Source organism: Schistosoma mansoni, chromosome 1 (genome assembly GCF_000237925.1).
Source record: "Schistosoma mansoni strain Puerto Rico chromosome 1, complete genome".
Lineage (NCBI taxonomy): Eukaryota > Metazoa > Platyhelminthes > Trematoda > Strigeidida > Schistosomatidae > Schistosoma > Schistosoma mansoni.
This window is the reverse complement of record NC_031495.1, coordinates 51,947,257-51,961,657: the sequence shown is the minus strand read 5'-3', so window position 1 is coordinate 51,961,657 and position 14,401 is coordinate 51,947,257. Positions and strand designations below refer to the sequence as shown.

The window sequence follows — 14,401 nt, the reverse complement described above, 5'->3', positions numbered from 1 at the left end:
AGGACAAAGAAGGAAAGACAATCACGGAGATTCAAGAACAGAGGAAAAGATGGGCGGAATACTTCGAGGTACTGCTAGATAGACCAGCCCCACTGAACTAATCAAGCATCGAAGCAGCACACATAGACCTTCCTATAGATGTCACTCTACCCACGATCGAAGAAATCAGGCAACTCAATAGTGGATAAGCGGAAGGACTTAGCAACATACCACCTGAGATCAAACTGAGATGTAATTTCAAACATTCTCCACGTTCGATTGAGGAAGATTTGGGAGGAAGTGTTACGTCTTGTAGGTTGAACGCTATATTCGGATCCTAAGCTAGTTTCGTAATCCCCAAGCTAGAAATACACAGCGACTTGAAGACGAGAGAAAAGGCACAAAATATGTGGGAAGCACTTTACTCCAAGGTTCGTTTATGTACAGAAAATATAGGGTTTTTATAATATTTTAAAAGTCCTTGGGTTTTACTGAAAATTCTATAATACTGCTAAACATAGTAGCAGTGTATTAATCAGTCAATCAGAATCTCTACATGTGACTTTTCATTTTCGCTATGTTACTAACATAACTTCTAATCAAACGCTGATTGGATGAAATGCTCTTTAATGTTTCATGAGCTTGTCATGTTGATTGCGAGAAATTTGCAGAATCATCCCAACAGGAAGAACAAGTGCCACCGACAGATTAGAAAGCAGGATACCTCATGAAGATACTAAAGAAAGGAGATCTGAGCAAATTCGATAACTACAGAGGTATCAAAATTCTATCGGTACCAGGGAAAATTTTCAACCGTGTTGCTGAACCGGATGAAAGATTTAGTAGGCGCCCAACTCTGAGATTGACAGGACGGATTACGTAAGAATCCGTCGTGCACAGACCAAATTGTGACAGTACGGATCATCATTAAACAATCATTTGAGTGGAACTCATCACTATACTTCCTTGACTATGAGAAAACATTTGACAATGTAAATAGAATAACCTTGTGGAACCTTCTTCGGCACTATGGTGTACCAGAGAAGATCGTCAACATCATCCGAAATTTATACAAAAGACTACACTGCATATTGCGGCATATAGGGCAGCTCATAGATGCATACCAAGTGAGGACCGGTGTCAGACAAGGCTGCCTACTCTCACACTTTCTTATCGTGATCGACTGGATCATGAAGACCTCGACATCTGAGGGGACGCACAGAATACAACAGACAGCTTGGACGCAACTAGACGATTTGGACTTCGCAGATCACCCAGCTCTTCTATCCCATACACACCAACAAATTCAGGCGAAGACAACCAATGTGGCAGAAGCCACTGCAACAGTAGGCTCCAACATACACAAGGGAAAAGCAAGATCCTCAAATACAACACGGAGAACACCAACCCAATCACACTTCATGGCGAAACCCTGGAACAGGTGAAAACGTTCATGTACCTGGTCAGCATCACCGATGAACGTGAAGGATCTGATGCCGATGTAAAGGCAAGGATTGGCAAAGCAAGGACAGCATTCCTACAGTCGAAGAACATATGGAACTCAAAACAACTGTCTCTCAACCAATATCAAAGTGAGAATCTTCAATACGAATGTCAAGACAGTTCTACTGTACAGAGCTGAAATTCAGATTACTACTACAACCATCATCACAAAAGTACAAATATTTATAAACAGTTGTCTACGCAAGACATTCAATGTCCGTTCACTGGATACCATCAGCAACAGCTTACTATGGGAGAAAACAAACCAGCTTCTATCTGAAGAGGAAATTAGGAAAAGACGCATATTTAAAGCATATTTAAAATATGCTAAAGTATAAAATTTCATTTGTTGTCTTCTTGTAAATTTTTAAATTTAACTATTCTCAATTTAAGTTAAAATAATATTGATTTTAAGCAAAGATGGAATGTGGCTAACAGTGGAATACAGGACGCGCGTTTCGTCCTATTTTGGATTCTCAGCTGGATGTACCTGCATCCCAGAGTTGATGTTCTTTCCGAGACTCGAACTGAGTACCGTTCGCTTCAAACGCCATCGGGTTATCCACTTAGCTACTGAGTCCTGATAGCCACTAAGCTTGTGCAATGGGGTGAAGTTTAAATTCATCTTGTTTTAATCTTCACAAGTAATTCACACTATAATTTTTTATTTTCAAATTATTCTCATCAGATTAAAGTTCTTCTCTTTTTCAATTACATTAATAATGTAATTGATTTTCCGTTGTTTTTTCTCTCTCACCTAAAAGGTCTTATTAAAAATTGTGATTCTTTGCCGCATAATACTAGTATGCTCAGATCATTAGTGTTGTCTGTTGCTGGTGCAGGAGCAGAAGATAATAATATAGTTGAAGAAGCTAAAAGACTTTTTGAAGCTCATCGTTCAGGCGAGAAAGAATTGCCAAATGATTTACGTACAGAAATTTACACAATAGTTGTACGTCATGGCTCTACAGATGTAATTCAATATCTTATGGACGTAAGTATATTATTTTATTCCTATTAGAAATTTAATTTTAAGATTGATTTTAATGGGTGAGGTTTTTATGCACCAACTGCAATTGTAGCATCGAGCATCTCTATCGTAACCTACATGAAAAACTTTTCTCTTATTAATGGGAGGTTTGAAATTTTAACTATAATGTTCTTCAACTTTTACATCTTACATAACTGAAATCATGAAAAATTAATTCAAATAAACAAATTAAACTGCAGATAATTTAAGTTAAATCCTTTCTTCGTTGCCTTTTATATTTTTTAGAATTTCATAAGAAAAACGACTGTAATGTATATAAAACGACCGATAGCAAAATATTCAAGCACATTAACTTTCAATAACAATGATTTATGAGATCACATTTTTCAATTTTTCCCTGCTAAAGTTAACCACTCTAGTTACTGTTTCACCTTAATATTATCAAATAAGCTTAAGGTCATCATTTACATCGTTACAGTTACATGTGAAAGTATTTCGATAACAATCTTTAGCCATAAGTCCTCAGTGTGTTTGAGGATTGACAAATACGATGTATTTATTATTTATGTAAAACATGAACTGATCATTCATCCATGTGTTTATATTTTTGTTCGTCGACGTGTTTAACTTTATTGGAGTATTTTACCTAGTAAATGTTATCTATTGTTTGTGAGACTTGAAACTCTCTTTCTGATAATTAAGCTAACGATAGCAAAAATCATTTCGATTGTAATTATTTAAACATCTTAAATTGGTGATTAAGTTTCTGTTTTTGTCAGTTCTTTGTGCTTGAAGAGAGCTAGGTTCATTTTGTCTGGAACATTTTGCCATCATGCCTTCCTTTTGAAATGGAATAGTGTTATGGAGGTGTATTAGCATATTTTCTAGAACTTCGTTTTTAACAATAACTATATCAACATCACATTTGTGTTTCTCCTTAGAGATATAGTCATACGGACTCACCTGAAGAACGCCATCATATTCTCTTGGCTCTGGGCGCAGCACGTGAAACTAATTGTAATGGCCTTAATAATTCATCATCTTCTTCGTCGCCTTTATCGGATGTTCTACATTTTTGTTTGAATCCAAACGGCCCAATAAAAGATCAAGATAGAATTCATGGACTGGTCGCTTGTTCATCGTGGTCTATTCCAGCTAGACTAGCGACATGGAAAAGTATCACTAATGAATGGAGTAGAATAATCGAATTGTATAGTGGTCAGTTTTTATTACCATCTCTCTTAGAAGTAAGAAAATATTTTGTTATTAACACAACATTTGTTTTATGATTTACTATTGATGATGATATACCAGTAATTTTGGGTACTATTAGAAGTACGAGGGTGGTTCTTAAAGTATCTAGAAGGTAAAATGGATTAGCAGTGGTCTTAATAACATGGGGGCGTGACTGCAGTACCCTATGGACAACTGCCCGAGGTCTTTCACACACGGCGATCAAGTAGCTTTAGATGAGTTGGCTTCGTATTTTTCAAGGCCTTACCACCGGAGACGGAAATCCTTGGGGGAAAAGCAAGGCGTGCTATTTTTAGGATTGGTCTTTTCTAACTCCATCCTGATATGGGAGGGCAACATCGCTGCAGAAGCTGGTTTTCTGAGGGGAACACCTGATTGCTCTCATACATCTACATAGTCGGGAAAACTACTTCATCTTCGAACCATAAGTTTGCTACTTTTCATCTCACTGCTCTCCATCCAAGATTCTTGATATGGTGGTACCTGAAGGAATGAGTGTCCCATCCAATACCACTCAATTAGGTCACTACAATTTGTAAGTCTACCAAACAAGTCACAGAAACAGTTTCGGCCAGGACATATTCTCAATGCTTATTGTTTCTCATTGTCATTTATTTATTTATTTAAACACATACATATTGGTACAAAAGGGAACCAGATACATATGCGCCACACAAAATAATGAGAATGGGAGGAGAAAGGTGGAAGATGCGTATATATAAAAGAAGAAAAAAAGGATGAAAAAAGAGTAATGATGGGGGGAACTGAAATGTACAACCAGAAGAACTCTCTCAGTTAAGAAAGTTATAACCACTCTTTATGAGGAAAGTAAAAGAAGGTTACAGCAGGCTCGCCACTGGCTTCTATTCTGAGACATTTCTGATAACGTCTCTAGCATTGGTTTGGAATCAGGGTTTTCCAACTCCCCTAGGTGGACTTTCCGTGACCGCCAACCCGGTTAAAACCGGTTACAAACCAAGGGTGCACATGGGCTCCAGTATCCTGAGGGAACAAATGGCGTGTGAACCAATTGTTGGTCACCGGCTACCATGGGACTGCATCTCCTTACGATACTCCACTGTCTTATGGATTAGACCTTCAGGTCAAAGGCTACGGGTGTGGCCCCCTAAGAAAACCACCTACTTCGGTTTGGGCACCCGGGCAGTATCACAGCCTTCACACAAATAAATGAAATGATGACTTGTACTGACAATCCTATTTACGCGCTTAGTATATGCCAGAGAATTTGCATTATTATTATTATTATTATTTACCATATCGCTTATTCACTCCCTTTTATTCCCAATTTGTGTATCCTTACTTTTCAACTTATGCAGCAGCTCACCCATGGTGTAAACTCTGTTCTATCTAAACGATCTCTAGTCGCTGTCTGGTCGAAAGTGAATGCTTCCACCGATTACGAATACTGAACCAGTCTTTCTGAAACCACGTACGCCGTTCAAGCTGGCTTCCTTCAACGTTCGTACACTAATGCAGATCGGACAACAGATAGAGCTGGCTATGTCTTTAGAAAGTCTTAACGTTGACGTCTGTTGTCTATCCGAGATCCGTACTCAAGACTCTAGTGAAGTACTACAAATTCGCTCTCCATCTGTCGCTTCGAAAAGCTTGTTTCACGTGCGCTTATCCGGGGACCCTGTGGCATCCACGTCTGGTCTTGCTGGCGTTGGTGTCGCACTAAGCGCTAGAGCTGAGGCAGCACTAATCGATTGGATCCCCATTAACAGCCAGTTATGTGCTACTAGATTAGAAAGTTCCATCAAAGTGAGAAGAAATTGGCGTGAGAAACGGTGTCTTTTCGTCATCTCCGCCTATGTCCCGACAGATTGCAGACCGGATGCAATTAAGGATGAGTTCTACCACCAGTTAACTGTTCTTCTCCAGAAAGCGCGTTCGACAGATATTGTAGTACTAGCCGGAGACTTGAATGCACAGGTCGGGCGTTTAGGCACAGAAGAGAGTCGTTTGGGTGGCCAATGGGGACTTGTTGGTCGCAGGACAGATAACGGGGACCGTTTGCTGCAACTGTGCACAGACCACAACCTGTTTCCGGCTAGCACTAACTTCCGGCACAGTCATCGCCGGTGTGCCACCTGGCGTCCTCCCTCTGCATCGCAAACCTGGACTCAGATTGATCACATCGCGATCAGCTACCGCTGGTGTGGTTGTGTACAAGACTGCCGCTCCTTTTGGAGTACCTATCTGGAGTCTGATCATGCCCTGGTCTGCGCCAATCTTACCTTACTTTTCAGTGGCCGAAGGATTGACCGCCATCAATGGATTGATGTTAGTAAGCTGGCTGCAACTTCTGTTGCAAGTAAGTAGCGAGCCGAGCTAGCTTCTAGGCTAGCTACCATCCCACCGAAAAGTATAGATGAGCATTGGTTGCAACTTCATGACGCCATGAAAATGGCGAGTAAAGCCGCTTGCGGCTTCGCGAAACGTCCCGCTTATAAGCACTGAGTTTCTTCTGGCTTCTTACAACTGATCGAAGCCCGTCGCTCTACTCCGGGTGACCGTGAGTTTGACCACAAACGAAGGCTGTTACGTAATGAAATTGGGCAAAGCTTGCGTAAGGACCGAGAAGCCTGGTGGTCGGAGCGTGCTAATGAGATGGAAGCAGCAGTTGCATCTGGTAGCTGCCGGACGCTCTTCCAACTCATCCGAGCCACTGGCAGCAAGAAGTCTGGTGTGAGTGAAACAATCTGTGAGGATGACGGGATGCCAATCACTAACATCTGTCGACGTCTTGGACGATGGGCGGAATTCTTCGAAGGGCAGTTCAACTGGCCTGCTGCTCTAGCAACATCGACCAGTTTGTCCTGCCCCCCATGGCCGGTAACAACTGATCCGCCAAACGAGGCGGAAGTCCGCAAGGAACTCCAACTCCTGGAACGCTACAAATCGCCGGGCCCAGATGGCTTACCTACGGCTCTTTTTAAAGATGGCCGTGACTTTCTGGCTAAGGAACTGACTGTGTTGTTTACAAAGATTTGGGAGCAAGAAAGTGTTCCAACATCATGGAATGAGTCGATAGTCGTCCCTATCTTTAAAAAGGGTCCACGTTGTTCCTGTAACAACTATCAGGGGATAAGTCTACTTCCAATTGCGTCCAAACTATTGGCTTCTGTCATTCTTCGTAGGTTGTTTAAAACCCGAGAAAGATTGACTCTCGAGGAGCAGGCTGGTTTTCGTTCTGGTCGAGGATGCATTGATCATATCTTCACCCTCCACCAAATGTTAGAACACCGTCATACTTATCGCAGGCCAACAATCGTAGTGTTTCCTGATATCAGGGCTGCCTTCGATTCGTTGGACAGGACTGTTCTCTGGGATTGTCTATTGAAGAAGGGTGTGCCTGAGAAGTTTATTAACATCTTAAAGGCCCTGTATACGAACACCTCAGGCAGAGTGAGGGCATACAACCACCTTTCTCCCTTGTTCCATTCGAGCAGTGGGGTTAGGCAGGGTTGCCCGATCTCACCATTCCTCTTCAACTTTGCCATCGACGACATCCTGGAAACAGCTCTGATGGATGTAAGTAATGGTGGTGTGGATCTGCTGCTTGGAGAACGACTTCTCGACCTTGAGTATGCGGATGATATTGTCTTACTGTGTGATAATGCCCAAGGCATGCAATCCGCCCTTAATCAGTTGGCAATCAGTGTCCGCAGGTACGGCATGTGCTTTGCACCCTCCAAGTGCAAAGTACTCCTACAAGACTGGTAGGATTCTCATCCTGTACTCACCCTGGATGGTGAGCAGATTGAAGTAGTTGAGAAGTTCGTGTATCTAGGTAGCTATATAAGTGCTGATGGTGGCGTGAGTGATGAGATCGATGCACGTATAATGAAAGCCAGAGCGGCTTATGCCAATCTGGGCCATCTTTGGCGCCTTCGTGATGTTAGTCTGGCTGTAAAAGGTCGGATCTACAACGCGTCGGTCAGAACAGTTTTGCTCTATGCTTGTGAAACCTGGTCTCTCCGAGTTGAGGATGTTAGACGACTCTCTGTGTTCGATCATCGTTGTCTCCGAAGGATTGCTGACATCCAGTGGCAACACCATGTTAGTAATGCAGAGGTTCGGCATTGTGTGTTCGGGCGCAGAGACGATAATTCAATTGAAGTTAGTATCTTGAAACATCGACTTCGGTGGCTTGGACATGTTCTGCGAATGTCGTCCCACAGAATTCCACGTCGTGCATTGTTTGTCGGCACTGGGAAAAAGCGGAGAGGTGGTCAGTGTATGACATGGTGTCGTGGTATGAAAGAAAGCTGCAAAGGGCTGGCTTCTGTTGGTCCTTCACGACTCCCTGTCTGGGGTCCGAGAGATGGTGCAACACAGTGGTTAGAGACGTTATCAGAAATGTCTCAGAATAGAAGCCAGTGGCGAGCCTGCTGTAACCTTCTTTTACTTTCCTCATAAAGAGTGGTTATAACTTTCTTAACTGAGAGAGTTCTTCTGGTTGTACATTTCAGTTCCCCCCATCATTACTCTTTTTTCATCCTTTTTTTCTTCTTTTATATATACGCATCTTCCACCTTTCTCCTCCCATTCTCATTATTTTGTGTGGCGCATATGTATCTGGTTCCCTTTTGTACCAATATGTATGTGTTTAAATAAAATAAAAAATTAAAAAATACGGTAATAATAACTAGTTGACTATTTGATGATATACTCTGTTTTTACTCTGTACCATACTATTATATTAGAAATCATTAATTTTTTGCAATAAGAATGATCGCAATTGTTGTTTATTTTATACAGGGTGTTTTATCAGGATTCTCGACAAAATCTCATATATCAGCGATCAAAGTGAGTTTCTTCATTTAAGTTTCACTTGCTAAAATGTTTAGTATTTTCTGTTCACTCTTTTCATATGGATTGTTTCCTATTAGATCTTAATCTTGATTTCATCTGTTACGAAGTTGCTTTTTTATTTTAATTTTTTAATAAATTTGTATTTCAGGTTTCATTAGAAACTTTAAAAAAAGGTTTGAGAGAGTGTTTCTTTAGAAAATTTTCATTATGGAAAATAAACGAGTACAAAGTTTTGGGAATACTTACTTTTTTTTAAAGAAAAAAAAAGACTTCTAAACTAGAATAGCGTTGTAAATTTGAATAGGAAAAGTTTATATCCCTACGCCCTATACTCTTTTAACATTGTGAAGTACTACTTGCGGATACAACTCAAATGAATTAATTGTCTTTCTCACTGTCACACACACATTTGTTCCGTTCACCCGTAAATCGAACTTGTATAGATATCAAATGACTTTGTGAGTATTACAATAAACATTACATTTGTAAAACATTTTTTCCGTACAAATCTGTACGTGTGGAAGATTTAGAGCATAGAAAATGACCAATTGAATTCCTGTTATCCCACAATGTTTGTTGTTCACCCTTTACAAAACATTATGATACGATTTTCATTATAGTTTTGTATTGAATCGGTTTATTTATTTGCTTTTTTTCCAGGAATTTTTCGATGCAAATCCAGTTTGTTGCACGCGTACTTTAGATCAAATTTATGAAACTTTATCTATCAACCAAACTGTTCTTGAACGTGACAGTCCATTAATTGCTAAAGCATTGAATACTTTGTGCAGTACTTTGAATTAAATGTACTACATATTTTTCAAGCCATAAATCGTGTATGAAACAAACTTATAATTTTCTGTTTACATTTCGAAAAAACATGTTTCTAAAAATAAACATATCTGTATCCACATTTCTCGTTACATACTTTTCAGCATATTGGTATTTACATTTTAAGCGTTATTGAGATTGAATTCAATGCATAGTATAGTGACTGTAATATTAATGTAAACCAATCTACCGATTTTATACAGTTGTGAGGATAGTTTTTACCACAGACTAGTATCGACTGGTGAACCAAAGAAAATCTGAAAACAATGGGGAACTTCATTAAATTCACTTAGTATTGTTTACTTGAATCTTCCCATTGATGTTTAGGACTGCAACTGGTCAGTCTGTAATTGGCATATGTGCATACTGTACGTATTGCCTCGATATAGCCTTAATTCCCAAGCATTGTAAACAAAGATGGATAGTGGCTAGCAGTGGAATCCAGGATGCGCGTTTCGTCCTATTTCATTGTTTTAGTTTAGAACTCAATAGAAGTATTCAATCACACTTCCACGTTGAATCAAACTGACGTCTTTCACATTTTATCTACCACTTTATCATTTTCTGTTTATTATTGAATCCACTTGTCTAGGCATTCTTTAAATACTCCATACCATATACTTACATTTATGATGGAACACAATCATTTTTCTAAGATTATCAAGGAATTACCGTCTACTTTACACCCACTCTATTTAAGTACAACAAATAACAAAATAAAACATTTCATAAGTGATACTTATTTATTTACAACCTCCAACAGATAAGCAAAGATTCGCAATGCGCACTGATTACAGCAGGAGAGTTCTGTTTAGAGAGAAACAAAGAAATGAAGAATGACCGTTTATTATTATTAATTTCGAAATGGGTTCGTTCTGTTTTTTAACGCTTAGATGTAGTGTATATGATGATCACATTCTTCATTATCGTTTATATATGAGGACTAACCATTTATCACACCTTATACTTTAGAATTTAATCGGAAATATTCTTTTCTTTTCATAGTATGGTCATAACACAGTGGCTACACAATCTTATTTCGAACGAGTTACTTTGTAGAAACGTGTGAATATTGTTAAAAGACTCCTTTTTCACGAGCTGACTACTAAATTCTTATTTAGTTGTCTAAATGTAACATTCTAACCACAAAAATTGACGGTGCACATACAAATGAACTATAACAACAAAAAATAACAGATGCTTAATTGAATGCAACGAATTAATTAAATATTTCTGTTCGACTGAAAGGGAGAACAGTACTTTTAGTGAAACATTTTGGGATAAAGCTAATTTTCTCAATTATTACATATCAGTGATTATTGTGAACATGGTTTTTAAGATGTACAGTGTGATATATAGAATTTAAATGTTAACTTTCTTGATTTCTTTTGAGGACCATTTTTTAAATTCATATTCAGGTTCATTTAAAAGACCGAATTCTATGAGTTGAGTAAATCTAGGTGGCTAATCAGATTTGAAGAAAAAAACAAGATGAAAATCCATTTCCCAAGCCATCTCAATCCAGATAGAATTAAACAAGAATTAACATGATTTTCCTGGTGTTCATGTTGAAAGTCACTTTGCTATGAACGATAGCTTGCATGACGTATGGTTTTAGCAAGTTTTCATAGCAGTTTACGGGGACTTTACTTGGAAATATCCTGTTTATGCAGTTAAAATTCCTCATTGGTAAACTTTTTAGAACTACAGTTGACTACTAATAGTAGTCAAATGTTGAATGTAGAAAGCTTCGGCCTTTTTTGTTTACGATAATAATGATGGGCCAAAAATAATTTGATTTTATGAAATAATGGGAATAATACTCATTTTGAATCAATATTTTTCGGAAATCCAAAATTGTGTGTTAAATATTCGGTTCATATTAGATTACTTCTTGTAACACTGGTCGAAACCTAAGAACAGATAGCATAACAAGATATTGTAGTCAATCGGTTGTCAGTTATGATTAGACTTTCACTCTTAAATGCACATAAGTTGCAGTAGAATTCTTATTCTGTTTATTTTTTAAGTTATATTACCTGGAGGACCATTCGAAACTAACGTACGCTAAACAGTTGTTCTATACATCGACATAACTACACATTTTCCACTCTAGTATCGATAGATTGTTATGGATACACTGTCATTCTACTACAAACTTTAATCTATCAGGCTATTTTACAACAAACAATAATCGAACGTTTACAATCCGAAATCATCAGCAGACATTTACCATATATAATAAGACAGTCACTATGGTTTGCCCCCACAATCTGATCCACAAAATTTACACCAATCTCCAATTCACGTTTTTTTTTTATTGAAATTTCATATGAAATACACTCAAATTCTTTTATAACAAATAAATGGTAAATTTTTTTGTTAGCAAATAAATGATAGATTTGTAATTTTTATTTAGCATACTTCATATGATGAGACCTCTTAAATGAATAAAATCTCCACCCATAAGTCAGAGATCCAATTGTTATCGGTGTTGGAATTATATTCCTCCGAAAGATGTGACTAATTTTTTTGCGGCATGTAACTGAGGCTCAGTAAAATGTACAGATGTAACAGATCAATTTTTCGCTACACAGGATTTACTTCTGTTTTATGTTTATTTGCATAATTGTGAAAAAATGTGTGATAAACACTTGTGTAAACTTCAGATTGAACTATACGTTCATAAAATAAAACTTCCCTTAAGAATTAATTATAATAAGTTAATTCTGAACTGGTCTTAGAATATCGTATACAACGGTTATTAAGTCCCTTCAAATCATCAATTATTTTTCAACCAATCAATATGCAACTATAATACAAATGAAATTCTAATTATTCCGATAAATTTCTTCATTATAAATCAAAACTTGATTACAATCCGAATGACGAATCATTTTCAAATAGATCATGAACCACTCAATTTTAGCCCACCATTGAAAACATGAAAGCACTGGGTGGCCGTTTTGTTCTACTATAGGACTCCTCAGCAGTGTGTATTTACGATCCTCCACGCTGGACTCAAACCCAGGACTTTCAATCTCATGCGAACGCTTAACCTCCAGACCACTAAGCCGCGATCTAACGATGTTAATGTCTAACTTCGACCAATCCACGATATTGTGCCACCATCTTCTATTGTCTTGGGTGGGTGACTGCCTGGTTCTAGTTAAACATTAAAATCGTTAGACGCCAACTTAGTGGTCCAGGGTTTGGGCGTTCGAGCGAGACCAGAGGTCCTGGATTCGAGTCTAGCCTGAAGGATCGTGAATGCACATTGCTGAGGAGTCCCATACTAGGCCAAAATGGCCATCCAGTGCTTTCAGGTTTTCAACTGTGGTCTAACATTGATCGGTTCATGATCTCAATAAAAAAAAACGCTCAACAATCTCCACAACTGACATTTTCAAATAGTTTTATAATAAATAAATAAATTTTTCATAATATATATTGTGATATAATGGTTATTTTTCAACATCAAACACGAAAACATTTCATAAATATCAAAGGTATATATATATGTATTAAACAGTCTTAAATTATGATTTGACAAGTTCTGTTTATTATCAGCCAGTTTAAGAGTGATATAATTTGTACTTTTCACCCAGATTTAAATGACTTCAATATTTAGATTGTCATTCCTAATGTACACATTAGACTGTTTTAAATGTAATATGCATTGTCATTCGTTCATTCATTGTTAGTTTTATTGTTCTGAAATAAATAAATAACGTTTTTATAAATTTATCAATTTCAAGATGAGGTATTCATATAGAAAAAAATACACCAATTACTTTAGTAGAATCTTTTCATTTCATTTAGGGTATATGAATATAGTAATTAAATGATATTCAGTGTATAAATGGTAATTTAAAACTCTTTGTTAAGGAATGTTATGTGACAATACCATGCTATTAATAGCTCGTTTTCATGTAATTCTAATTGCTTCAATCTCAATTTTTCTATTGTTTTTGCTGTGAATGATGAATACAAAAACTTCTAGCATTATGGTTTTTAGTATAAAAATTTATTCAACCATATGAAGTTGTAGATGTTTGTCATATAGTAGCATTTTGTTAAGAATTCATCGGACACTTACTTACTAATGACATTGAAATGGTTGCTTATTGATGCGAACTGTCTAGGGTTAGATACTACAATTAAATCCTGACTTGGTGTTTTAGAGGTTAAAAAGTTACCGCTAAACATGAAAGTACTGAGTTTGGCTACTAATGATGTTGTGGACGTGCACTCCTGAAGTGTCTTACACTACGATAAAACAGTTGTCTAGAGTTTTATGGTTTCTAGTGCTTATCTATTGACATTTCATAATGTAAATCATAAAATTATTTATTTTCTAAATATAATCATAAGCATTTTCTGTAATGAAGAAACAAATATATATTTATGTACATTTGTTATCTTTGGATGTGTTATATCTTCAAATATAACGTCTGGGAAGAAAAACGTCAGTCGTAATATTGCAGCATATCAATGGATAATGATTTTCATCCAGTTAGTATTAACCCATTTTCGTTGTATTAAATGAATTCTATGCATTAACTCCTAAATCTAATTCTTTATTGATTCTCAGTAGATTTTAATTTATGATGATTTATTTGTGTTCAATGACACCTATTCAGTTGATAAACTTCTGCAATTCAATAATCATTCAGTTGATATTGTAATTTAATTGACTTAAATGTAAATCAATCTTCTTTGTTTCCTTCTAATAAATCTTTCCTTATGAAGTATCTTGGATTAAAAGAGAGGAGAAATATTGTATATATTATCACAGTTGCCGTTATAGATATCACTGCTATCCCTCTCTTTAAAAAAAAATTATTTTCCGTATGTTAAAATAATAAAAAATTCATATAATATTTGCATTACCATCTTTATCCAATTAAGATTATATGGTGAACAGTTATGAATATATTCTTAATTATTCCTACTTGCTTACGCCTGTTACCCCTCCTGAAGGAACATAGGCCGATCACC

The 14,401-nt window shown here is 37.1% G+C and overlaps 2 protein-coding genes across 2 annotated transcripts in view; both read left to right on the top strand.

Annotated features, from left to right (window-relative positions):
* Window positions 1–9,481, top strand: part of Smp_091470 (cytosol alanyl aminopeptidase (M01 family)) — a 33,265-nt gene extending 23,784 nt beyond the window's left edge. The window contains exons 13-16 of the mRNA XM_018794799.1: window positions 2,247–2,476; window positions 3,415–3,720; window positions 8,516–8,563; window positions 9,230–9,481. Of these exons, the coding sequence (XP_018649175.1) occupies window positions 2,247–2,476; window positions 3,415–3,720; window positions 8,516–8,563; window positions 9,230–9,373 (728 nt within the window). The 3' untranslated portion in view covers window positions 9,374–9,481. The remainder of the gene's footprint in view (window positions 1–2,246; window positions 2,477–3,414; window positions 3,721–8,515; window positions 8,564–9,229) is intronic.
* On the top strand, window positions 7,598–8,173 carry Smp_117990 (hypothetical protein; the record flags this gene model as incomplete). The annotated part of the gene is made up of 1 exon (XM_018794800.1): window positions 7,598–8,173. One exon carries the CDS (start codon window positions 7,598–7,600, stop codon window positions 8,171–8,173), a length of 576 nt encoding a protein of 191 aa, XP_018649176.1.
* Window positions 9,482–14,401: the final 4,920 nt, after the last annotated feature.